The sequence below is a fragment of the Argiope bruennichi genome, chromosome 8 (genome assembly GCF_947563725.1).
Source record: "Argiope bruennichi chromosome 8, qqArgBrue1.1, whole genome shotgun sequence".
Taxonomy (NCBI): domain Eukaryota; kingdom Metazoa; phylum Arthropoda; class Arachnida; order Araneae; family Araneidae; genus Argiope; species Argiope bruennichi.
Window position 1 is genome coordinate 21,645,466 of NC_079158.1, and position 27,862 is coordinate 21,673,327.

At 30.6% G+C, this 27,862-nt stretch overlaps 1 protein-coding gene across 3 annotated transcripts in view; it reads left to right on the plus strand.

The window, feature by feature from the left end:
* The window catches only part of LOC129981865 (calmodulin-A-like), a 315,003-nt gene that overhangs the window by 132,762 nt on the left and 154,379 nt on the right, over nt 1–27,862 (plus strand). For all 3 annotated transcript variants that reach the window (XM_056092901.1, XM_056092900.1, XM_056092899.1), the window contains one exon: nt 2,976–3,009. In XM_056092901.1, the coding sequence (XP_055948876.1) occupies nt 2,976–3,009 (34 nt within the window). The remainder of the gene's footprint in view (nt 1–2,975; nt 3,010–27,862) is intronic.

Genomic DNA, 27,862 nt, shown 5'->3' on the forward strand with positions numbered 1-27,862 from the left:
ATTAACGTCCCGTTTTAAAGCAACACTAGGACTATTTTGGGATGGACCTCGTAATTTTGAGCTGTGATCAGGTGACGAGGACGACACCTGAGCTGGTATTCCCCTCTCTAAACTTCCACACTACACCAGCGGGAATACGTTTGGCCCTGACGGATGTAACATGCACCAGCTTACACGACGGCCCTTCGGTGAAATCAGGTCTCAAATTTTAACCCATCCGTTTCCAAAGACCAGACCTTCCCACCAGGCCACCGTAGCCCCATTTTAGTGTGGAAAGAGCAGAAAAAAAAGAGAGTAAAACCAATCAATAATGGGACTGTTTATCTTCAAAATTAATTTCGGTATGTTAAGCCAGAAATTTAAATTTCAAATTTCATGTTTTTCTCTTTTACTTTAAATTCTCTCTCAACATATATTAAACATAGTTTTAAAGACAAATATTTCAAAAAGTAAACCCTGTTTAAATTGGCAATCAGCTTCTAGGAACTTGTTGGTGAAAAACTTAAAATGAAATCTTGTTTAATTATACGGCGTAGTTCAACATACATTATTTTTAGCTCCAACAACGGCAGCAATCTTCCTAAAATATTAATTATAAATTAAAATTCAGATTTCTTTTTTAAATTTTCGATGAAATGAAGTCTCATATTAAAGGTGCCTATTATATCGGTAAGCTATTTTAAAACTGGTTTCGACATAGGATTGCATTTGAAGTAATCAGAAAATAATGAAGTTTTACAGAAAAAAAATGAAGTATTGAATAGTCTAACTATTCTACTAACTATTAATAATATGCGAGAATGATGAAGGAATTTTTTATTTTTTCACCCTCTTAACAAAAACAATTTAAAACTTGCCGCAATTTCAATTTAATTATCTTTTGCAATCTTGTATATCTAAATTGAGTGTGGAAATTTTAATTGCATGTTTCGAAATAATATATACTTGAATTTCTTCACGATTCTCTGGTTTTTCCGGGTTCCTAATATCTTAAAATCAAATATTAATAAAATGTTTCTACGCTTATTATTATAGTGCTTGTTTTTGTCCTATTCTTAATATAAATAAGTCACATATGACTATGATCCACATTTCTACCTAAAAAGGTGGATGATTCAACGAAATTTTGCACACTTGTTATATAAAATGTGTGAAAGAATACCACCACCTTTTTAAAGTACAAAACAATTGATAAATGTGCATTTACTTAGAAATTTAAAAAAGTATTATGCACACTTTCAACTATTATACTACTACTTTATTAATTTCTTTCATTTTAATAAGTCATTTGACTATGTTTGTTTTTATGGCTATATCACTTTTTTAAGACAATATTTTAAACTGAGTTTAAATCAATTATCCGGATAAGATAATCCTTTCTTATACGTTAGCATTAATGATAAAAATTTGAAGGAATAATATAACAAATATTAATAATTTATGAAGAAAATGAGCTATTCTGCGGCTTTTATAAATCGTTTGTCTCAATTGATATTGTAATTTTAATTAGGTTCATGATTCAGACGATAAAAGTATTTGTATGGTTATATTTTAAATAAAAGTAGATTTTACTTAAAAAATATTGTATGAAATGGTTTTAATCCAAGTATATCAACTAGTAATGTTTACATTTTTTTAAGGTATGATTTAGTTATTAATTAGGAAACTAATTTTTGCGCCTACGCTGTAGCTACATTTATATATTCTACATGTATGAAAGAAAAGACAACTCATACTTCTTCGAATTCTTATCGTAAACTTCTTACGAGTTTTATAACACTCAACCCTAATTAATAATAATTTATTTCTATTCTAAAGCTTTTGGATAGCGATTTAAAGATGTTTTGTATAAGTTTTTTTCCGTGGTACCTTTTGGTGCGTATCTGTAAAGTTTGCTTAGTCTGTAGAACGTGGCAGGTGACCCTTGGAGAAACATGGAATTTCTGGGTTCATATAGACTTTTTTGAAAAATTAAATTTAAACTTTACAAAAAAGATTAACAATTTTAAAAGAATTTAATTTTTAAAGAAAGATTTTTTGCGAGATTAACAATTTAATAACCATTTAAATACAAAAGGAATTTATTAGGTAATGGGAAAATTGAAAAACAAATCATCTAATTATATCACAGATATTGTATTGTTACAATAAAATCGTTTTAGCACTCAAAGGTTAAGAGGAGACAAAGTTTTATACTCTCAAATAATTAATATTTCCTTAATAGAATATTTGATGTCATAGCATGTCTAAACCTTTTAATTATCAGCTGTTATCCATGGCCTAATTAGATTTCTTGCGGTAATACAGTGTACGTTATGATGCTCCTCTTTTAATAATTCATTTAGTTTCATATTTAGTAAATCTTTATGGTGTGGATGATGCGTTTTAGGTTTTTTTTTTTCTTTATAAACTAATATCCAAAAATGTCTTTATCTGTTATGATATTATTGAAATTATACATATTATTGAAACTTAGATTCTGGATTCATAAACATTCTAATAACTACGTGAGCATGATTAAACATACAGGAATCTAACTAATTATATTTGATTAAGTGTCCATATTATCCAAATATCTTACCATTCACAGAATTTTGTAGTTTTTGCAAACTTATTTATTTGGCATTTAAGGAAATAGAGTTCTAAAATCTACTTGCTTGCTAAAAACATTACATGCTCAATTCGAATCAGTTATAGGGAATTATTAGTTGATAGATAATTCTGTTTTTATATAAAATAATCTCATTCTGTTGGAGATGGAAATTTTGGAGATTGCTTGTCTGTTTAAATATCGCTCATGTAATCTCCTCGATTTTTATCAACATGGTTTTTGGTTTGTAATGAAAGTTGTGATAATGATCCTGAAAATCATTTTATTTCTGACTGCATTTTATTACAGAATTTAAATTATTTTAACTTTGATTTTTTTTTGTTAAAGTATTTTAATCTAATCTTCATTTTTCTTTCTATTCTAGGCAGAGTACGGTCTTTCAGACGAACAAATTGCTGGTAAGTTTCAATGTTTTTAATTTTTTCTTCATTATTTATAATTTATTCTACATATTGTTACGGAATTCTGGGTTCTCTTGATTTGTTAGTCGATGAAGAAACACGATCAACAGGCCTCAATAACGAACGACGACTTTTATTGACACGAGTACACAGACAACAAATACACAGCCGAACACATGCACAATACACAGCAGACACTGCAACGAACAGTGGTCCACAAGTAGTAATCGGTTGTATTAACAATCACAGCACACAAAGCGGCCAGACAGAATTCAGCAGGAGGAGGGAATCTTTGTAGCTTCTCTCTACTGTCTCTCCAAACGCCTGCAATTCTCCACTGTCTCCTCGTTTTAGCTGTATCCAACTGCCGTCTCGCTACTACACGACTTATTACTCCTCACACGACTCGATACTGCTTCCACAATAAACAACAGGACTCTGCACTCAGCTCAGTTCAGCAATCGCTTGAGCTCCACTGGACTGATCCAACTATTCGCCGTTGACTCTATCCTTTGATTCTATACACGATTGATTTCGGCTTGAGACTGACGGTCTTTTATAATTCTTGCGGGGGAACAGAGAAGGTTCTGGAGCAATCAGGCGTATCTCGGTTTCTATTAGCTCTATATGGAATTTTGGAAGATTCCAGATAGAGATTGCTCTATATGGAACCAAAATTCTGGAAGATTATAGTATTATCTGTTTTGTCGCCAACTCCTGAGAGCACTGATTCGGCATCCGATCAGCATCCAACAGAACTGATCGTAAAACAATCTTTTCAGTAATTGAACTAACCATGCTGGAAAGCAACATTATAGATTTGTAACAATATAAACAATTATTTTATTAAAGAAAAGTAGTTTTTTTATGATCTCATTTCCAAGAACCGATTTTACATGAAAATTTCTCAAGATCATGAAATTAATTGAAACTTGCGGTCAATTTTGTATCTTTGAAGAAAAATTAAAATTCTCTATATAATAATAGCTTCTAGATTTGGCAATGATGTTCTAGAATTGTTTTATAGGAATTATTTGGTTGCGAGTATAGCAATAGAAATACCATATTGATTTCTCGCAAGATATGACACCTTTTAATAACTGTTGGTTATAGTTTCAAGAGTGCTAACAAAAAAAAATCGATTGTAGTTGAGAACAAACGTTCTTCGAGGAATCCCATTTTATAAATTCAGTTACATTCTTTCTTAAGAAGTGCTGTATGCATTAAGCATGAATTGGATTATCTAATCCGGATGTTTTCTTCAAAATACAAATCTTGTTTTTGGTTTCTCGCAAAGTTTTGATAAATATTTTCTAGATTTAAAGGTTTTGATTTGAATATCACGTTTTTGATATATTCCCCCTTTGGAATTTGAAAAAAAAAATGTTTCTCATTGAAATTATTTCGCAAATATCATATTTTAAAAATACAATGAGCCAATATGTCGTGACACCGAAATTCAAGATCTGTATCTGAATTTGATTCACACTCATTGACGCTTCTGTATATTTATCATTATGTTATGAAATACATAATAAAAGACCTCATTCATGGATATAAACGATTCATTTCAAGCTGAATTTTTAAGCAAAAATATCAAAAATACATATATATTTGAATTTTTGCGTGAAATAGATTAAAAAAACAGCAGAAAATTAAAAAACAAAAAACAGTCGGAATAATATAAAACAAATATTAATAAAAATCAAAAATATTTTGAAAATTGGTAGATTGTACTGTTTTGTAAAAATAGAATGAAATAACTTTAAGAAATTTAGAAGTTTATCAAGTGATTTGTCCAAAATTTTGAGTATAATTTAAAAAATAAGTTATTATCTAGATGATGAACTAAAAAATAGTTGTATTTCTCTCCAATTTTTCAGAATTTGATTTGGGTCCGATTAATTCAATAACAAGTTTCAACTTTTTTTTTTTTTTTTTTTTTGCTTTTCGAGGTATCAAAGCAATTCTAAAATTTGTTTAAATGAATTCTATTCTATTTCTATTTATTTTACTGTTCAAGAGCTCTAGAACATATTAAAAATTATTATGCTAAATTTCAAGACAAAAAATTTATATAAGATTTTAATTTGAGACTTTAATACGGTGATTTTACAAAAATTTTGAATGTGAGAAAATGACATTTTAAAAATATAAAACAAGATGAAAATCGTGTAAATATAAGATTCAATTTAAATTTTAAACGGATGAGTATAGACACAAATTTCAAATGGATTTGTGATGAAAACTTTTTAAGACTTTATTAGAAAAAAATGGTATAAATAAATTTTTTTGATATTTTCGCCAAAAATCAGTTTCTTTATATAGTCACCTATCTTAATTAAGGAATATTAAGTCTTCTATTCCTTATTTTTGATTATATTATATTTATAATATCTCTAAAATTTTTCTGTTAATATTGACAATGAAGCATCGTAAATATATTAAATATCGTCGCAATTTAATATTGTATAAATTCAATAAATAAAGATATTAAATTCTGAAAAAGGAACATTTGCAGCTTTTGTTCATATCTCGATAGTAATATTTTATCATTTTACACATTAATATTGAATAATAACGAAATTATTTTTTTCTTTTTTCTTAAATTTCTGCAGAAGGATATCAATTTATGAAACATCCTTGTCAAATAATGGCATTTATTTAACTAACATTGAGCAAAATAAATAAAAAATAAAAAATAACTAAATAAATAAAAAATAAAAAAATAAAAAATAATTAAATAAATAAAAAATAATAAAAACAATAATTAAATAAATAAATAATAAATAAAAAATAATTAAATAAATAAAAAATAAAAAAATAATAAAAACAATAATTAAATAAATAAAAAAATAATAAAAACAATAATTAAATAAATAAATAAAAAATAAAAAAATAATTAAATAAAAAAAATAAAAAAAAAGATGAAAATGAATGTGTTCAGCATTATTCACAGTCAAGTGATTAAATCTACAACGCTTATTTTCCCATGTTGAAATCAATTTTTTATTCCTTATTATTTATTTTCAATACGCTCAATAATAATTTATAATTATTTCTTTGCTAAGATTTTTATAGATTTGGAAATGAAAGAAATAAGTTCGATTTAATAATCTTAGAACAATTTCTGAACAATGCATGAGGAAATTTGATACAAAACCGGAATAAATCCTTGGATTTCATGCATTTATCTACTAGTGACACGACTTGTGTAAGTTTTTTTTAACGAACCTCCCAGATATTTCACTCTCTAAGCAAGACTAGAATATATATCTATAAACCACTTACAGAAGCTTTAAAAAATGTTTTATACAGAACAATAGACTAAAATTACAAAGAAATTCCATTTTTTACGTAACACACAAATAAGAAGATGCACAAACATTGCGACTAAAAGCAAGTTAAACTTTGTCAACTCTAAATCTTAAACTTTCTCTCTTTTCAGTAGTCGTGCGACTATAAAATAAAAATTCTCCAATTTGACACTTTAAACTTTTCGTTTAAACACCGCGACGAGGCAGGGGCAGGCGGAGTTGTCGCAATTTATGCATCTCTTTCTAGAGCTAAATGTGATTAGGCTGGCGTGAAATAAAATTTTGTTCTACGCCCTTCCGGAGCTCCCTATTCGAGCACCCTCTGTCTGTTTCCGTGTCGGAAAGTTCTGACGAGTACTCATTTTCCAGTACAAGAACCCAGTCGGAACTAGAATGCGGAGTTTCGTCACCGTTTCGAATAATTTTTCTTCTTTTCTACGCCGAAAGCGAAATTTCTCCTTTTGAGCATTGAAGTAAGAAAAGATGCCTTCATGGTGTCTTGTTGAAAAGAAGGGGTGAAATTCAAGAAATTTTTATTTGTTTTTTTTTTTTGTGTTTTGTCACTGGTAGGTTCTAAACAATGATATATTTTTATGCGCATTTTTTTTTAATATTTTTTTTTCTTGTAGTGTATCTTTGTTCCTTTATGGAGATTTTTGTTTCGAATGGTGTGTTATACGCCTTAAATAGTTTTTTTCTCTTTGTGTCTTTCAAATGACCTTAAATTTTTTTTACAGTTATTTACTGGAGCAGTGTCCTCTGAATGTAAACCGATTCTAATTTTAAGGATGTACGATTCTGCTGTTTGTACGTGATTCAATATGGCTTGAATTGTTAATGAATTTTTTTATGTTGACTTATACAAAAATGATATATAAACAATTTCTGGCTGATTACAGACATTAGCATATTTTTTTGGCCATAGAGGCCACATTTTTTCCGCCTCGTACACGTTGTATATGAAACGAAATTATATAATAGTCAAAAATGTAGTATTCGAGATTTTGACGAATCTTCACATTCCAGACCTTTCCGAAAATACATTTTTTAAATCATCTTTCAGTCCGAAAATCATATTTATAAATCATGTTTGTCCGTGTACATTTAAACTTGACAAATAAAATTTAGTATAATTTTAGCCTTTTGCACTCGGATGGTGACTCTGACTCACCATTCAAGACGGTGCATCATTTTGCCGTTTTTTATATTTATTTAATTTTGATTGTTAAAAATACCTACAGAGTAGTAAGAATATGCAAATGAATTAAACGGGATAATTCAACATAAAACAGTTATATATATATATGTAATGATATTTTAATACCTAATTTAATCCAAATTAATTTCCTGAATTTTTACCTAATTCGGCCCATGTCATTCTAAAGTGTTCTCTTATTTCCTGATCCCATTCCACTTTTTTTTATTTAATTAATTCCACTGAAGCTTTGTTAAAATGATGCGCCATCAGTTCCACGTGCCGAGTGAAAATGATCCCTCCGTTGCCCTTGTCATGGTCAGCACGTGTATTGACTCGACATGTGGCGGAAATCTCATGTTATATAAGACGAGGAAGAGGAATAATTTTCTCGCTCTTCCCCACTTCTGCTCTTGTCTCGCTCTGTGGTGGACGTGTTTTGTCCGCACCTTCTTGTAAATATATTATGCCTTCCCGGGATGAATTAAAAGGAATTTAAAAATGCAAAATATCTATGTTCTATGTCTTCGAACCTGCCTTTTGCTTTTAAGGATTATATGCTTATGTACTTATTTTTCGAAGCAATAAATAAATCTTTGTATTAGGTGAATAATTATACATCGAATTACTTTTCCGAGGGCAAATGATTAACAGCACATTTATAATTTTTATTAAATTATGAATGAAATACATTCAGAGGAATTCTGCATCTCCGAGTGTTCGAGAACGAATAATTCGATAACTGCACGAGAGACTATTTTACATAATGTAAAGTGCCAGATAAATAAGATTTCATACACATATTTATGATTTAAAATGTACATTCTTACCAGATTTTGAACCCTATCTGTCACAGTGTGACAATCGGTACTTTCTACTACATATAAATGCAATAATTCAGAAACTAAATAACTCTAAATAAGTGAAATTTTGTATATGATGCAACTTCAATTGTAGTTCTATGCCAAATTTTGATTTCTTTCTATCGGAAAAAAAAGAAGTCGCCCAAAATTCAAATTCGATTTTCGTGTACTTGTGTATTAAACGCATGCTTGATGAGTCTGGAGATAAAGGAATGTTATTATCCATCTTAAATATTGATTGGAAATAAATATTCTTACAATAATGGAGAATGAATTTAAAATTCTACTTGCATTCCTGACTTGCTGACATTGCATTTTATACAAAATTGGCACCAGACACAAAGACTTTTCTAAAATATCTTTAGATTCTTTCAAATGAATTTTTCTTTATTATCTTACCGATGATAGATATTTTTTTTTATCCCAGTCGTTTGAATGTTTTCATTTCTTGATTCAAAATTGCCATTTTTTATAAGCAAGTAAATACTACGTTTTTACGAATATACGAAATATACGAATTTTTCATCGAAATCTTATGTTCGGTTGCATGTCTAGGAAAAAGACCATGAATGTCATTACTTTCTGATCAGATGACACATTCTGTTTTGGAAATGAATATTCAACTAAAAAGCTGAGAAAGCTAAAAGCGTTGTCTAAAAGCACGACAGCTTGATGCAGGAAGCATATTCAAGTACCACAGATTATGAGGAAATTTGTTTAAGAGGGGGCTATTGATATTTCTTCTTTTAAGACCCAAATTAAATTTTTTATCTTGAGTTAAATTAAATAACTAAACTGCAAAACACTATTGGATTATAAACTTACATTATCTGATACCACAAAATACAAAAAAATATATCTATTAATACCTACCAATATTTTTAAATTTATTGAAAGGTAAACCTTTGAATATCTCGCAATAACGAAAAATGGACTTGCCCCATTTTCAAAATAAACGGCTCATATGTTTAAAATTCTTTTTTAATTGGGTTCAAAGTTTTATGTGTTTTTTATATTTTATCAATCTTAAATAGTACTGTCTTTAGTTATGGTATGCTTTAACTTCATGAAACTATAAATGGCATTTTAACACCATGATAATAATCACTTTTAAATTAATAATATGCACAGAAAGAATAAATATTTGTTAATTTGAACTATTAACTATGGTTTTATTTGCGAGTAAAACAATTTAAATTAATTCTTTAATATTTCTTTCTTTTGATATATATTGGGTAACTATTTCTTTAATGGGGTATCGTTTTTATAAAGGAGAAAACATAGCTTTTTATTCATTTGTTTAATTATAAACTCCAAAAGATTTAAAAAACGATATAGTATCAGAAGCATAATAAAGTTTGAGCAAGTAATCAATATAAAAATATAGTTTTTAATCATATTCATGTATTCCATTTAACATATTGAAAAAAATATGCTAAGAGTTTCCAAATAATGAAAAATAATTCTTATGGTAAAAATTTTAATTGATATTTCTGTAAAAACAATATCTGATTTGGCAACTAAAGTTATATATTTTCTGTTAAAATTTATTTAAATTTTTTAAAATAGAATATAAGCAAGATGTTTAATGTAAATATTATTTTAAATATCTAGAATTTTTCATTAAAATATTATTAAATTTATTTTCTAGAATTCTTATGAAAACTTAGTTATATCAAAGTTAAAAGGGATAAAATATATTTTCTATTTAAATTCCTTTTGTTCACGATATTTTGAATGTATGCTACAATATTTTATGTTAACCAGAATTGTGTTTTCTATTACAAATTATACAGTTAAAGCCTTTTATAATACACTTGATATTTTAAAAATCTAATTTTGTATTATAAAATATACTATTGCTAAAATTGTTTTAAAAAATCTACCATAGTTAAATTTGAAATTAAATTCTATATTTAGCGTATAAATTAATTTTAATAAATAAAAATAAATGTAATTGCATGGCATAATTATGGCCGAGCAAGTAATGGACATTTAGAATAGATTTAGTTCCCCAACAAATCAAAAAAATAGTAAATGTTACCTTCGTTAAGTTAATACTTTTTTAAAAAAGTAAAATAATCTTAATGCTAAATGGTGGTATTAAGTAAAGTGACGAAATATATTTCTTTGACTTTATATTTAGTGTCTTTTACATTTTTTTTATATATATTTAAATGTTCTAAAGAAGTACGCGGTGATAAGATGTAATTACTAAAGTTTAAGAAAATAGCGTTTGCAGTCGTTGAAGGGAAAACAAATAAGAACACAAATAATTGTGATTTTTCTGAGTTATAATTATTTTTCCTGTCAGAAGAGCTTTTTCAAAGGCATTCAAATTTTTGAGAAGCAAGTGTTGGTGTAATTTTGGAAAAAGAAAACACTAGCAAATGTTTTCAAATGAGTGGAAGTTCGAAATTATTTTTATTTTAGTAATTTGCTAGTTCTAAATTTTTTTTCCTTTGCGTTGGTTTTTTTAAAGAAATTATTCTAAAATATACTTGAGTTTTTATTTTTCGATGTTACTTTTTTCAGTACGATTTTTTTTTCTGTAATGCCGATAATATTGGATATTTTGTACATGAATAATTAGTTTTCACCAATGCACAATATTGTGAACCTTTTTAAATTATTAAAATATCTTTTTATTAAAATATTTAATTTTATAAGTTCCAAAACTTTCTCTTGTTTTTCTTTTGCCATTAGTGAAATAAAAATGTTCACATCATATTTTATATATGGAAGTGTCAGTATTTCTTGAGCTCAAAACAATATTCTTCTGTTTTGAACTCGAATAAGAAAAATATAATTAAAAAAAACATAAAGGGACAAAAGATTAGAAAAACTTGCTCGAACTCGAATCAAAAGTTTTCTATAAAAAATATTTTGTGAAAATTCAAAAATGAAATGTCACACGTTCAAAACGTTTGCTCATAACTTATAAACTCAAAAATAAAACATAATAATTATTTCGATTATAATTGTTTGAAATTTCATTGGCTGAGATGCAATTTAGTTTAGTCGGTTTCGTTATATTAACATCACGCTTTCAAACTACACGAATATTTGACATGGACTAAAAATCTTGAATTGTATTTGTATGACAACTAAGACAGACCAAATCTTCGAACTCCCATGTTTTAATCTTAGTGTTTCGTCTAAATGATAATAAAACGGGTTAGTTAAAATAAATCGCAACCACGCGAAACTCGACATCCAATTCTTTTGTTTATTCATACTGTTGCCATTCACATAAAAACATAAATTTTCGTTTTCTTTACAAAAATCGTTTGAATACAAAGTTGATTGTTTCATTTAATATTATAAACTTTTTAGAACTTTTAAATTATTTTTGCTTATATATATATATAATATAATATAATTACGTCTCGTGGTAAAAATATGAATATTTGTTAAAGTCGGGACACTTAATCATATATTTAACTTTCATTCTGTGTCCGCTAGCCACGGATCATTGGTAGAATCGGCATTCTACCGACAGAAATGCCAAAAATCTACCACCAAGCCATTGTATAGCGAAGCCACATTGACCAAATTATAATCTAATACTTCGGTAATCTGGCCTCGCCAGTATTTAGAAGTTTTCAAAATTGCTTCTGAGGTTTATGAAACAGGAAAAAAAAGTCGCTGCATGTTGATAGCTATGATCTTAGTACGTTTCAAATAATATGCCGCTGCACAGATTTTGTAAAATTCATTGCATACAATATAATTCTCTGTGTGATTTCGTATATTTTGTAATATGTATCCAAAAAACTTAGGATTTGCTTTTAAAATAAGCCTTCTAAATGAATCTCCACTCATTTGACTCATTCGTTCATCTGAGAGTCAGATATCTGCGTGATTATTGAAAAATTATTCTATTTATTTATGTATTCTTGTTTTAACAAAAAGCATTGGCAGCCACCAACGTTTAAACTAACATTGACATTTGAGTCCAAATATGAAAGGTCGAGGAATACTACTTTTGAATGGAAATTGTTGTAGACTCATGCGTCAAGATGGACAAATCTTGTTCTTAATGATTGATTTAATTATTAATTGTCATTTAGGTTTCAAAAATATGGTTATCATATTTCATTCCATGGTTTCCTTACCAATAATTACACTATATTTATCATAATCATAATAATACGAAAACATAGATCCCTAAGTTTTGTTCATAGTTTTCTTTTTCACATAGAACTGAAAATTATCCATTAATAAATTGTAAGCTTGGAAATCAGTGAATAGAATTCGAAGTATTTTAAACATTTTAAAGCTTCGTTGCTGTTTGTTGACATTAAATAAAGTCATCACTTTTCCATTTACGAGAATCTGCTTTGTTTTATGGTAAAGAGTTAAATCATTGTTGCTGACATTTAGGAAATGTCTTTGTGACAAACCTAATCTACGAGATTGACTCAGCAAAATTAGATAATAATGATGTTTTAATGTGAGGCAATGACTCGTTTTGTCACTTTGGCCGGAAACTTTAAAAAGATAATTCTGATGAATGGCATGTAAGAATTCATAGCTGTCTAACTGGGTTACAACCGTGACACTATGCAGAAGGAATGCACATATCCGTTTCGGTACTAATAAAAGTCCAATCGTAAGTTACAGCTTTTGGTATTTAGATATAATAATATACTGTGCTCTATCGCAAGACCTTGTACAAACATAAAAAAGCATAAATCTGATTGATAGCATGTATAAGAATTCCTGGTCTACCTAACTACTAACTGGGTTACTACCTTGACACTTTATGCAGAATTAAATCACAAATCCATTTCGGTACTAATAAAAGTCGAATCATATGCTACAGTTTTTGGTATCTAGATATAATAATATACTGTGCTTTATTGCACGACCCTGTTGCTAAGTGTTTCAGAATAAAAGTTTGTATCTGTAAAACTGTAGCTGAGACTAAAAATTTTTTTCAAAATTTGAACCAAAAGACAGCTTGTGCATATGAATAGTAAGAATAAATTATAAACATCGCTAATTCGTTTATTACTTTTGAGTCATGGAAAATGCTAGAAATGAGTATTACCTGCCATTATGGAATTTAACATCGGCGCCTAATCAGTTCCTTCAGTTAAGTTAGACATTTGAACTCTCAAATCCATTTCCTTCTAAATATTTTGCAACACATCAGGTTACTTGTTGGCATAGAGACCAGACATTTGACACAGTATATCATGAAATGTTGTTGGAGGAATCGTATGTTACACTTGCACTTCGGCATAGTGAATCCTCCTGATGGGGTGAAATTCGAGGCCTCTCTGCATTATCGCCGCTATTAATTAGTGTGCCAACCAAGCAAATTATCACTGATTATCGCAGCAAAAGACAATCGACATCCCTTTCTCATGAAGGAATTCCGGGAGAAATTGAAAGGCAATATTACCTCCTTTCTGATGTATTACGTGACAATGTTGAAATGGAAATTTCGAGCAAACAAACAGGTGGCTGAAGTATAAACATTGATTTGACTCAGGTGTGTTTTCTTTCTATATCGATGACGCATGCTAACTTTTTAATCGGAAACATGTTTAACTTCGAAATTCAGTGATGATAGGTACTGCTAACTTTTGTCACGAACATCAAATTTTTCAAGTTGTAAACGTCAAATGTAGCTGTGTCTACGTCTATTCGTGAATTGAAATATGCTGGTACATTCATCCTATTTTAGGTAGGTATGAATATTAACCCTTTGGACTCGGATGATCCCTCTCACTCGCCATTCAAGCCGGTGCATCATTCCGAACTTTTATTTATATTTTAATTTTTATGGTTAAAAAAGCCTATATAATGTTAGATTAAGATACGCTTAAGATGTAGATTAATTTTTCAGGGAAATTCTACTTAACCTTTTGACCCCCAAGTTTTAAAAATCTTTTTCTCTGCAATCGCGTAGAAAATGAAAACAATAGGTTCTGTATTAGAAAAATCTATTCGATTTTTTTTCAAACGTTTTTAAGCCCTCGTGGCTAGGACATGATGGCCAAATACCACCCTTCCACCCACCAAAAAAAGAACTGCTTAAGCTGTTTTTAAAAGGTTAGTGGGACGTATATGTCCCTTTATAGTCAAAGGGTTAAAAAAATCATATATATTTCGGAACAATAAACAAGCCCTTGTATTAGGTGAATAATTATACATCGAATTACTTTTCCAAGTGCAAAAGGTTAAGCATGCTTACTTACGGTTTGGTTTAAATATCTTTTGTTAAAACGTTAAAAAGATTTCAAATTTTGATAAACCCTGAATGTTTTGGTTGTATCTTCTTAAATTTCAAATCGGAGTGTTCTTGGTTCGTAACCGTATATATGCATGGTATTTATGAATCAAATGCGCGTAAAATTCGCCATGGCAATTGGTATAGCCATAATTTAGACTTCAAACTAGATATAATTTTTTTGTCATTTCACTTAATTTGGGAAAGAGATATGAATGAGTTCCTTTAGTATTCAAACACACTACACAGGAGAGGATCACAGTGTAAAAAAACTACTATAACCTTCTTCATCTACATAAAAGCAGCCCGCGCACGCATAAAAGCAGATATTTCAAAACTAATTATAGGAAAGCGAGTATATGATAGTTGCATTTGATTTTTGACTTAGCAATTAATGAAAAGAGCAGCAAACCGTCTAGCCCCCGATTGAGAATAGGTCATCTGGTGACCTCCCTTCTCCTTGCGAATTTTAATTGTGGTTGCTAATGAGCTGACAGAAATATTTCTTACGGCTGTACGCTCGTGTCACGACTTGCTACAAAAAAATCTGATTTCCAACCACCTACCTTAATTTAGATTAATATGATGAAGATGTAAAGTTTTCTATTCTAAAAAAAATTTAATATTTCAGTTTAAAAATATTCCTTCTGGAACCCATTTATCGTGGGGGGAAAACATATTCTTTTAAAACGGGGGTTGGCAGTCTTTTCCAGGGTACGGGCTATTTTAAATTTTTTCAAGGTGTTGCGGTCCACCCAGTGGCGTAAGTGTGGTGAGCTAAAAAAAAGTCTACGATATTTATTATAACTTAATAATATATTCGGAATATGTACTTACCTACATAAAAACATAATAATAGCCATCTGTGTTCCATAAATGTTTCTTTTAGTGTTCTCGTCTTAGGTCTTAGTAAAAGCGGTTACCCCAAGATGTCTGGTGGCCCACCGGTCGATCGCGATTGACTTAAGGCCCATCCCTGTTTTAAAAAATAAGTAATTTCACTATCCCAGCCCTGTATACTCTTAGACTCGAATCTTATTCCATTTTGGTTCTCCCCTCTTCGAGGCTCTGATTTTATGTTATCGAATATGGCAATAGAGGAGATATTCGTTTAATCAAACTAATCGCATGAGTACTAATCTATTTCCAATTTGTATTGTCCTCTGTGGTAATCTTCTTAGTGGTAATCTGCTTTACTATTTCTTTATTTATTGAGACATCTCCATTTTTGTTTCAAGTTCCACTTCAAACTTAAACAGTTCTCATTCTTCTGAACAATTCCAAACTTTTCCGCCTGGTAATTTTTCTACTCGGATGATTATCACATTATCGCTTAATTAATCATTATTTCTACTAACTCATCTTCTCCCCCATTACACGCTTGTATGACCACCGCTAATACTCCTTTTGATAACGGCGGGAAACCGGATTTCGCCGATTATGGGATGCGAAAAGAACCGAACACTGCCGTTATGTACCGAAGAAAGACGAGAGGGAGAGAGCCGAGCTCAAAGGAAAGAAAGCGGCCGAAATCGGAAATCAGATAGTACATGAAGAGCAAAAGAAGTGGGAAGATTTTCCCGATGATTCTGCTTGCCTTCTGGATAGATTATAAGATTGTTCGTGCAGTGGGGAGGACGGGGGAGGGATGAAAGACGATGGGGGGTGGCAGGTTGGGAAGACGGTGAAAGCACTATAGGATAGTACTGGTAATAGATCAGATGAGTAATGGTCGTCTGATGGAGGTAGTTCTTTGAAGAAATGTTTTTATGGAATTTTTTTGGGACGTCTTTGGATATCCGAGTCTCGAATATGTAGTTTATTCTGAAAGGTAATTTGGGAGAATTTGGTGTTGATACATTCTCAGATAAGGCTAATAGTAATAATTTTATGGAAATCAAATTTTTTCGTAAAAGGTAAATAACTAAATATAAGGCTCGATATAAGATTAGAAGTTGTTTATTTCGATATCTTAATATCCTCTTACATGGATATAAATATTTGGCCTCCAATGTGTTCAGAACCCTCATTAACGTGGAATCTACAATCAGATCGCTACCTGGTCCGAATGACCATAGCCTGCATATTTCGCATAAAAGACCATCGATGAAAATATACACTAAATTGACCTAATACTATATTTATAGGAACCAACGAGAGTGATATCCTCGAATGTTTCTCGTATACTCACTAATAAATGTGTTATCACTTTTTTCTCCACATAAAATTATGGACTATATACAAGGCCATGATATCTCGTGTGCTCAGATTTTTATTTTCAGAGTTCCACTCTTCAGAGATTGTGCTTCTTCGTATAATAAAGAAAACTGGTATTTGTGCATTGACTGCATGCTATTGGCCAACAATTGTTATGAAAGGAACTGTGATTCACTTTGCCGTGAATCGAGCTTTTTTACTGAATCTTTGGCGGGTATTTTTAATCGTTTCATTTCTGACTTGTGTTTAGAAAATAGAATCCTAAAAAAATAGAATTTTTTTAGGATGCCTTTTTATCAATCGATTGAAACCAATATAGGATGCACAATTGTAGCCATAAAGTTACATATCAAATTTCATTGATTTAAGTCTGCGTTTTTTGAGTTATAGCATTTACGTTCAGGCAAATATACAAACCGGCAGATGGTCAACTGTTTGATGGATTTGGTTTAATACAAAACTGTTTGATGGATTTGGTTCAATACAATTGATACAAATCTGCATTTCAGATGCTAAATCTGAAAATAAATTTTGGTTTTTTACATTTTGTAATTATCGTTCTCGCAAGTAGTCAGACCGCCGGACAAACAGATTTCCAATTTGATAATTCTAATTAAATCCATTAATTTCGAATCCATTATTCGAATAATAATAATAATAATAATAATTAGTATTCGAATATTAATAATTATTAGATATTTGATAATTGGGATAAAATCCATTTAATTCGATTTAAATTTGATAAAAATATACAAATTGGGTGTTTTGTTCACATATATCTAAATATCATTCATTTAGAAATTTTCGTTCGAAATCGAAACGTTTTTGAGATATCAATATTACAGACATAATTCCAAAAATCAGTTTCTCAGAGCCGGGGTGGTCTGAAACTTGGAGATTCGTCATAATCTCGGTTAAGATTTTTATTTTTTTTATTTTGACGATTATCATATTTTGTGTTTGTATACTTGGTGAAAGGGAAAGTAAAAAAGATATGATGATAATGTCGTGTCCGCTTTACAACGGAAAGAGGGGTGCAGTAGCTTCTGAGGGTAAAGACCCCTGAGCACCCGAAGGCAGAAGTCTGATTTCTAGCTCGTATGAAGCTGACACTCACACACTCGCTTGCACAATCCCTTTTTACAGGGGGACTCTTTCACACACCTCACAGATATATTAATCTATGAAAACAACCATGCCCGAACAGGGCCTCGAACCCAGGACGCCCAGATCACGGAGAAAACGTTCTACCCCAAGGCCAGGGTAAAAAAAAAAAAATGCAAATATAAAACCTGAAAAAAGGTGTTTATTATGATGAATGAAAATCTAATACACAAACATGATTCTTGTCTGTATCTTAATTGTATAAAAGACCAGATACAGATGGAATTTGACCTTATTTATTGCTTTCATTGATTGGTTTCAGAATTTTCGATCAAATTCACATTTTGAACTAAGAAACATCTTCTCATCTTCTTTTTCCTTCTTTATCTTGTCAGATAGTGGAATCAACGCGAAAGTCTTTCTAAAGATGGAAAGTTCACCGAAGTTTCAACAAATGTCGATTGCTTTTAACTATTTCAATTTTTCTCCTGCTGTCTTTTTATAGCGTGAAAGTTGCGCGGACTTAAAGGACGTCATCAGGGCGGAGAAATACTTTTCTTTCATAAATGAGTTCGTTTCTCAAAATGAGATAAAAGGAGCCAGCTTCGCCATTTACTGCAAATGTAGTTTTCGCTAGGATAGAATTCTTTCTTGAAATATGTTCCTTTTTTTTGTATTAACTAAAACTTTTGTAAAGCTGGACTTAAAAATGTGTTGTATATGGATTTTTTTCTTTTCTTAGAACATTTTAATTAAAGGTGTGAAATTGTGCATGCATTGAATGATTCACTTGGAAATTTTTCAGAAACCTGAAATTGTCATTTACTATTTAAGTTCGAAAGTTGCGGAAAAATAATTCCAGCATCAGATTCACTAATCCAAACACATTTTCATAAAAGAACACGTTTTGCGAAGTCTTTTTAAAATTATTAAAATCTTTTCGACATACACTTAAAGAAATTTCATTAAAAATATCGATATTATAAGTTTATCTCATTGTTGTTGTTTATAAATTATACTGAAAAATATAAAAATTATATTCTAAGCATTTGCAAATCGATTAAGATGTGCTACTTTACTCAATATATGCAAAATACCACGTTAAAAATGTAAATTCTTGTTTAAACATACAAGATTTGAAACTACTAGAAGCATTTTAAAGTTTGCGATTTAACCTCCTATTACTGTCTTTATTAAATTCTGCTGTGAGTATCCGTATTATGCTACACAGACAAAATATGACACAAAACGTTTTTGAATATTTCTTAAGTTCTACAAATATCATGTCTACTACATTATCAAATTCACATAACAGCTGACAGAAATTTGTTTCTCTAAGTTTTTAAATGCTATTGTAAAATAATATTAACAATAATCAGATATTTACGATGTATACGTTTGTATAGATCGGCAGACAGTCAACCTTTACAGAATTTTATTCAAAATTTCTAACACATTTGCAATTCTGATAATACATCCATCTAACTCCTTGCGCTTTTTACTTTCTCGTGTACGTAGTATAGAGAAAGTATCGTAATCGTCAAAAAATTCGAACTCCCGATTTTGACGAATCTTCGCGTTTTGGAACTCCCTGAGTTTTTGGAAAATGTCCGTCTGTCTGACTGTGACAAAGATAACTCAAAAACGATTTGAGCTAGATGGTTGAAATTTGGCATACGGTCTTTACAGCAAACTTGCAGATTTCTATCAAATTTTGAGTAAAATCTTTTCAGAGGAAATCCGTCTATCCTGCTGTTCGAATGTAAGTTAACACGATAATTACATATATAGATAAAATTCGGTACACAGATTTAACCCTTGGCACACGGAAAAGTAATTATATGCATAATTATTCACTTAATACAAGGGCTTGTTTATAAATTGTTAAAAGCTGAATTTCCCCGAAAAATGAATCAACATCTTTTTAATATTCTGTAGGTATGTTTAACAATCAAAATTCAAAAATAAATAAACAATGCGTCTTGAATGGTGCCTGAGAGGTACCATTCGAGGCAAGGATTTATCTATATTGCGGACATCTGTCAAAATTTGAGCCTAATCCAACTACGGGTTGACTGTCTGTCGGTCTGTCCTTTAAGAAATAAGTAAACGCAATAATTCAAAAACTCGATGACTTAAATGCATCAAATTTGTTATGTGATTTTGTGACTACAAGTGCATTTTTGAGTAAAATATTTTTGCAATTGGTTAAGAAAAACATGTCTAAAACACAAATTCGATTTTTGGATATTATTAACGGATGCCAAGGATGAATCGTCAAATAATGCTTCAAGGATGACGCGATAGATTCAGTAAGAATTGCTCAATTCACACTGAAAGTTAATATTTCGTAATTATTTTACCCTAATTCATTGTACGACATTTTCTCGTAATTAGATAGTATGCGAGAAAGTTTTGTGGAGACTATTCTTGCTGATTTATCATGATGATTTGCCCTCGAAAGGATAAATAAAGTGATTTTTCTGAAACGGTTTCGTCCAAAAGTTTGATATTAATGTATAGTTTAGATCTAGATACATAACCAAGCTTTTTCATTCTAGTTCATTGCATTTTTCATTTACTGTTCAGATACAATAAGAATACAAAAAAAAAATCGAATACAAGTAAGTCTAAAATCTCTAGACCCATCGCTATCTCGCGGTCGAATTTTTTTTAGTGCTTACTCTTCGTATAATTTCGTTTACAAGAAAGTAAAAGCAAAAGAAAACGGACTCCTTTTCAAAATGACTGCAGGCGGTCTCCTCTACGCAATCGGGGATCGCCGATTGGGTTCTTGATCGCTTGACAAATCTGGCTGGTTCTATTTGGTCGTCAGCCAACCCTCCTCGACGCTGATGTGTAGTGGAAAATTGGGCAGTCATCAGAGATATTGTCCTCGATGGCCGAAGAATAAATTTCAAACGAGACATAAAAGCAACAATTTCGGTCTCTCTGCTAAAAGTTCTTTAGTTTTATATCAAGTGCAGAGAACGACGAGTTTTCGGAAAATGAAATGGTTCGATATTCAAGAAAACGGCGCAAGAGATGCTGCAACAATGTGAAGTTTCGAAATATTTCAAACCATATGAAATGTGATTGGGAACCAATGGGATTGTTTTCCTTTCGACTTTTTCCGTGAACTTCCATTCCGCATTGATTCTGTAAAGCTTGTAACCGGTGATTTTTCCTGAAAGTGACGAACTCGGATCAGATTATAAGTATGGTCGTTTTCAAAAAAAAATAATAATTTTATTACTTCGTTAACATTCAATATTGTCTTCATTCTCTGAACCACTGTCAATCGCAGAAGTTTTCTGTCGTTTTGTTATCTGATATGCATATCATCTAAATTAAAATTACATTTAAAAAATATCTTTTGGATCCTTAGCGCCGCGGTGGCCAAGTGGTAAGGTCTCGGCTTTGGAACTGGAGAGTTCGAGGTTCGAGACTCGATTCCACAGAAGAATCGTCAGTAAACTGATTTGGTGCACGTTAAATCCTGTATGTGCTAAATCTCCTCCCGCTGGTGTGGTATGGAATTTTGGACAGGGGATTGCCAGCTTATATGTCGTCCTCATCATCTGAACGTGGTTCAACATTGCGAGGTCCGTCCCAAAATAGCCCTAGTGTTGCTTTAAAACTGGACGTTATATATAACTGAACTTCTGGATCAGTAAGAGTAAATGTCGCTGGGATCGGTCAGATGAATTATCAGCACTAAACTCAGTGAGAATTTTTCTTTCACTAACAATTTGCTATGCATCATATTAAAAAAAAATTATGATAATCTTAATATAAATAAGGTGTGTGTGTTCCACAACTCCTCCAACACGATTGGACCGATTTCAAAAAATATTTTACACCCTTATTTTTTGGATTAGAGAAAGAATGCTGTCAACTTTTCAAATTGCAAAAGTTGCAATAACTTTGGAGCAAATTGTTTTAAGAGAAATATTTTAATGCCATCTTAAAATACAAAGTTGTAGCTTTTCAGTGACATAAAATTCCTTTCTGTGTAGTTTTTTTCTATTTTTAGTAATTTTAAAATTTAATGCTGATGAATTTGAAATATAATCACTAAGGCTCTGGTGTATTGTACTACTATTTTTAAAAATTACTGTTTCATATCTTTTGGTATTTTTTTATCGGTTTAAAGTAGTTATTTAATGGCGTTTAAAATAACTGAAGAAAGCAATTGATATACTCTTTATTTTCAAGTGGCCAGTCAAAAGGGCAGACAATCAAGTGGTGTTTGATAAAATGATTGTATGTATTATAATTTACATAGGATTACTTTTTTACATTAAAAATATTATACATGAAAATATTTTATTTCCAAGAAATTCTAGGTATACCAAATAATAATTCTTTAAATGAATAACTTAAACGGAGAAAAAAGTGGCTGTAACTTAAACTCAATAATATCTTTTCATAGTTTCCATAAATTGAGAATTTCAAAATTCAGTTCTAGATGTTGCCTAACCGCTATGAAATTGTATAATACTTTATAACAAATGGCTATATCACAATTTTTATCTTGTAGCTCATTGAGTGTTTGTATTTTTATGCTCATACGCAAACAAAGAGACGGAATTCCATAAGCGACGTTCTCGGTCTTGCGGATCAAATTCGAGAAGTCGAATCTTCGGATGATTACAGTATTCTCTGTTTGTGCTTTCTTGTATGCAATTTTTACAAAGCGAATGTATTATTATCATAAACTCAGATTTGAGTTTTGGACTAATTTCCGAGTTTTAGAGTTCCTGAATCCGAAAAACACGTTTTTGAAATGATGTATATCTGTGAACACTGTGACTCAAAAGCACTTTGAGCTGGACAGTTGGCATTTGGCATGTGCTCTCTACACCCAGTTTTCAGATGACTGTCAAGTTTTGATCGAAGTCGTAGTAGAGGAAGTCTGTCCGAGCGCAAGTGAACACGACAACTATGAAACATAAAGAACTAAGTATACAGATAAAATGTAGCACGCTGGTAATTAGCTCGCAATTATAATGCAATTCCGTATCAGATTTGGATCCAAATCTATTAAGGGCTAAAGGACAGATTGTATTTTATTTTGTTTACATGCATGTGAAAATACTTACTCAAAAACGCAGTGACTGAAATAAATGAAAGACAACTCCTGTGATTGTACTTTGCCTGTCAAAAAAATGTTAAAAAATTTAAGTGGTTTTTCGGGGTTATTAATGTTGTCTGTTGAAACAGTTTTTGACGTAGAATTCTTGAAGCATTCAATGTAAAAAAAAGTGACTGGTTTTTTATTTTTTATTATTTATTTATTTATTTTTGAAAAAAAAAAGTAAATTAGCAAATATGTAAGCATGAAAAATCTATCGTTTGTTAAGTTACTTCCTAAATTGTAAATTTAAAAAATTATTGAAACATTTTTTTTTATTTTTCGATCATTTTGTGGATTATTCGCTCCATTCTCTGATCCATTTTGACTGCACCACTGAATTGATCAGATACCGACAGTTCACTGCGGTGTGTTTGCAGTCGATAAAGAAGTAGCAAAATATCTGTCCGTTCTTATAACCTACACTTACACGCAGCCATACAGAAGCAAAAGAATGCGATACTGAAAACATTCCGAGATTCGTGCGATTTCGGATTCCGTCAAAAATGGTAGGCAGCAGCTGTTTCTGCATCGTGGGGAGTTGTGAAACCGAAGATGCAAACAGCGGCAGTGACCCCTTCCCTATCAAAACAAAAGGAAGGGACCTCCATAATGTATTTTTAAGGTTGTGTTTGCTTTCTTTCCAGCTGCTCGGTTTCAAGCGCGGCAGGGGAAAAAATTGACGAGTGACGGTACACGGTTGGCTATTCGCGAAATGATAGAGGGAAAGCATACTGTGCAAGCTAACATGAAACAAGGCGAATGCTCATGAAATCTTCCTTTGTTATTTTTTTTTATTTCGCTTGTCATGACTATTGTATGGCATATCTATTGCCTTAATTGGGATTTTATGCTATTTATTTCGATTGAAAATGTCTGCCGATAAAAAAAAATATTTTTTTTTTTCAGAAACAAAGATTAGAATGTGTATTTATAAATCTATACGTCAATTAAATTTACGTTGCATCTCTACTGCATGGCCCTTATCAATTTTGCATAAAGGACGAATTGAAATCAATGCAATAATGAAAAAAAATCAAAGAAGTTTTGAGATTCTACTATAAAACATCGAAGCATGAAAATGTTTTAAGAGTGATTCGAAAATCTTTTTTATTTTTTTAATTTAATCTGAATTATTGTAACAATAAGAGCACATAAAAAGCATCATATTGCAAAGTGTAGTTGTATAAGAGAATTGCTAAAAGAATGAAATTACTGTAAAATATTCTTAGATTTTGAAAAATATCAAAACCGGAGAAAAAATTAAATTTTTACTGGAATAAAATACTTAATTTTAGCATTTTTTTAATGGTGTAAAAATGGTTTCTACGTTATTTGAAGCTCCAAATTTACTGTGGAAGGATGTTAACATTTTCATACATTTTTAATTTTAAAAAATTAGTTAAATCCCTTTATAAAGGAGCACTTATTACTTAATAAATAATAGTTTACCAAATCTGGTAGCTCTAAATGTGGAAAAAAAATCTGTTCTCTATAGCATTTTGTACAATTTTTAATCAAACTTATCACTTCACACATATCGCAATTTACAGATAATACGCCAGCGAATTAATTTTATTCACGTTGAAAATGCAACTGCGTGGTTTTGATGATTCTCTATAATTTAAACATCTCGAGATCAAAAAATAAAATTTTAGAATTACATGTGTTTGTTTTCTGTATGTAAATTTGATCATTCAAAAGCGAATGGAGTTAACTTCTGTCGGAATATTTATTCTTGTGTAAATGAATGCCCACACTCTATAAATGCAAAAATTTAGTATATGGTCTTAAAAAATTTAGATTAATGCCGATTTTTGGATGAAACTGGTCGATGGAAAGGCGAATTGTTCCAAAATACTGTACTGTTTTCACATTTTAAAGAAATTAAACACAAAATGTGGCTTAAAACATGACGAGGCAACATTCACGCTGGATTTTCGACTCAATCCAGCTGATGTGGTAATTACAATATAGAAAACAAAGGAATAAAATCTTTTGGAATTATTTACTCTGTAAAACTGTGTTAAATTTGGTGGCATTAAAACTTCTTAATTTTTGTCTTAAATAAAACAAAACTATTATTAACAAAATTAGTTTGTTTGTTTCTTATAGCACTAAGCCTGAGGGGGACGTCTCTTATTTTTTATAGCAGCGCCAACTAGGGCCAAGAGTACGACTTTGCCACTTCACGCATCATTCATTCGCTTGCACAACCCCTTTTTACAGGAGGGCACATTCACACATCTCACAGATAGAACAACAGAAGAACAACCATGCCCAAACCGGGACTCGAACCCGGGACGCCCAGATCACGGGGAAGACGTACCCCTGTGCCAGGACGCCGGCACAAAATTAGTAAAAGCAGATAAATTTTTTCAAAGTTTAATAGCATCTTTTGACATTATTGTTATATGGGAAGACTAAGGTAAAATATATCTGATAAACTAATCATTTTTCGAAGGAAACCAACGTAATTATAAAAATAAATGCTGCGTTCATGTATAATACATTTTATGCTGTTTGTTTTATGTATTAGATACATAACTATCTCCCCTCTACTTTGCAAAAAAGAGAGAGAGAAAGACAAAAAGCAATAATTAAAGGGTGAGTGGGGGGTATAAATCGATGGAAAAAACTTATTCTTTCTGACTATTCTATATAGCATATATTTTCTCTGGTATTTATTGCATTGTTGTGTATTAGTTGGAGATATCATCGAGTGTTATAATTTATTGCTTGAGATTTTTTGGAACATATTTTATGTGGGTAAAATCCAGTAAGTACTACAATGCTTGCTTCAAAGACTGTGATCTAAATATTTAATCAAAGTATAAGAGACAAATCGTAATCGCCTCGTCGAACAAGAGTGACACCACAAATAAACTTTAGAAAATATGGAAGAGATTGAATATCGTTGCATAAGTCTGTAGATTCTTTAAATTACTGTAATACTGTTGCATTCCTGCAATTCGATGTAATTAAAAAACTTTTAATTACATCGTTAAGATAATTAACATTATATCAAATGTAATGCTTATATCTTGTAACATATAACTTATGCTTTCTATAATGTTACGCCCGTATTCCTCCAGCAAGACATGCAGTGGATTCAAAAATTAAATTGGCGCAGATCATTTGTCTTTTCCCCATAGACATGAATCGGTTTTATTTAGACTGTTTTTAAGATGAACTTGAATATTTGATTCATCGATAAGCCCATTTTTTAAATCATGTCTTATTTATAGAACTAATAATGCGAAATGTATATTTTATATATATATATATATATATATATTTAGGTATATATATAATTGTCATGCTATTAACGTCATTTTGGTGGTGAATTAATTTCTATAAGATGCGCAGTTTAATGCAAATAGAAACAACTGATAAGTTTTTAGGATATCAGGCCTTAGCAATCTCGAAATTAAACGAGTCTCGGGATAAGTTAAATTAATCTAAATATTTTTTTTTCCAAAAACATCCCATCTACGAACTATTGCAGCGATCAGAATGTCTATATCAAAGGCAAAATCGAAAGCAATACGTGACCAAATCAGATTTGTACGTATCTCTTCTATATCATGACAAAGAATCATCACTATAATTAGAACAAATCTAATCAATTAAAATTTTTCAAGATAATTAATGTTCGAACTTCAAACGATTTTAATGCATCGAACGTGACTTATATCTGGCAACCGTTCCATTTGAAGACACTTCTCAACGACAATCGCTTAGAATTTCTAAATAATCATTTCAGTGTAATTTTTCAAAATATTTTTAATTTTTGTAGTTCCAAATTTTATGATATTGTTCAAAAAGTGCAAATAACTATCTTAAAATTAAATATATTTTCTCTCTGTGCCAATCTAAAATTATATATCACATATAATATGCAGGTGCTAGAGATAACTTAGCAGGGCTCTTTGCAACATTGAACGCCATTGCCCTATAATTTCTACAATATATATTCAGGGTGTCTACTAAAGTTCATTTACTCCGCATTACTTGAGAATGGCGATAAATATTGCCACAAAATTGGTGTCTACGTATGTATAGTAAAGTGATCATGTGCTACATGGAAAGATCGATTACAGTGCCAGCTGGGAGCAGGCTATTGTTGTTCGCTGCCAGATGGCGTTGGGACCGATATTGTGGTATAGTACATGATTGTTTTGCTATTACTAGACTCCATTTTTGTGGCAATAGTTGTCGCTGTTCTAAAATCAATGAGGACTTTAATAGATATACTGTATAGTAAATATAATCTTGATTTTTTTTATTATTATTTATTCTTTGGTTTATTTTTATGAATATGTTTGTGCGTATGATTTAATATTTGTACATCTTAATTAGCTTCATTTATAAGTTTTGTACCAGTTATTGAAAATATACACTATATTGTATTTTATCTTTTCCCCTAATTGATGAGAACTTTCAATTTAAAAATAACAACAAAAAAAATCTGGATAGTGTTAAACACTAAAGAAAATCAGATTCTTATATACTAAGTGTGGTATAATGCCAACTACGCAAATGTTAGGAATTTATTTCCCATTTACGATGCTGATAGGTGCGGCTGGTGCTTAAAATAAAACGGTCTGCTCACTTCTCCGTAACCGTGAACACAATCGATATAATTACTCTTTGTATTCGAATTCTCCAGAGCCCTATAAAACCGATAAATCAAACACTCACCCCCTAATTTCCGTGTAATTTGCTCATCAAAAAAAAAAAAAAAAAAAAAAAAGGAGGGATGCGATCGTT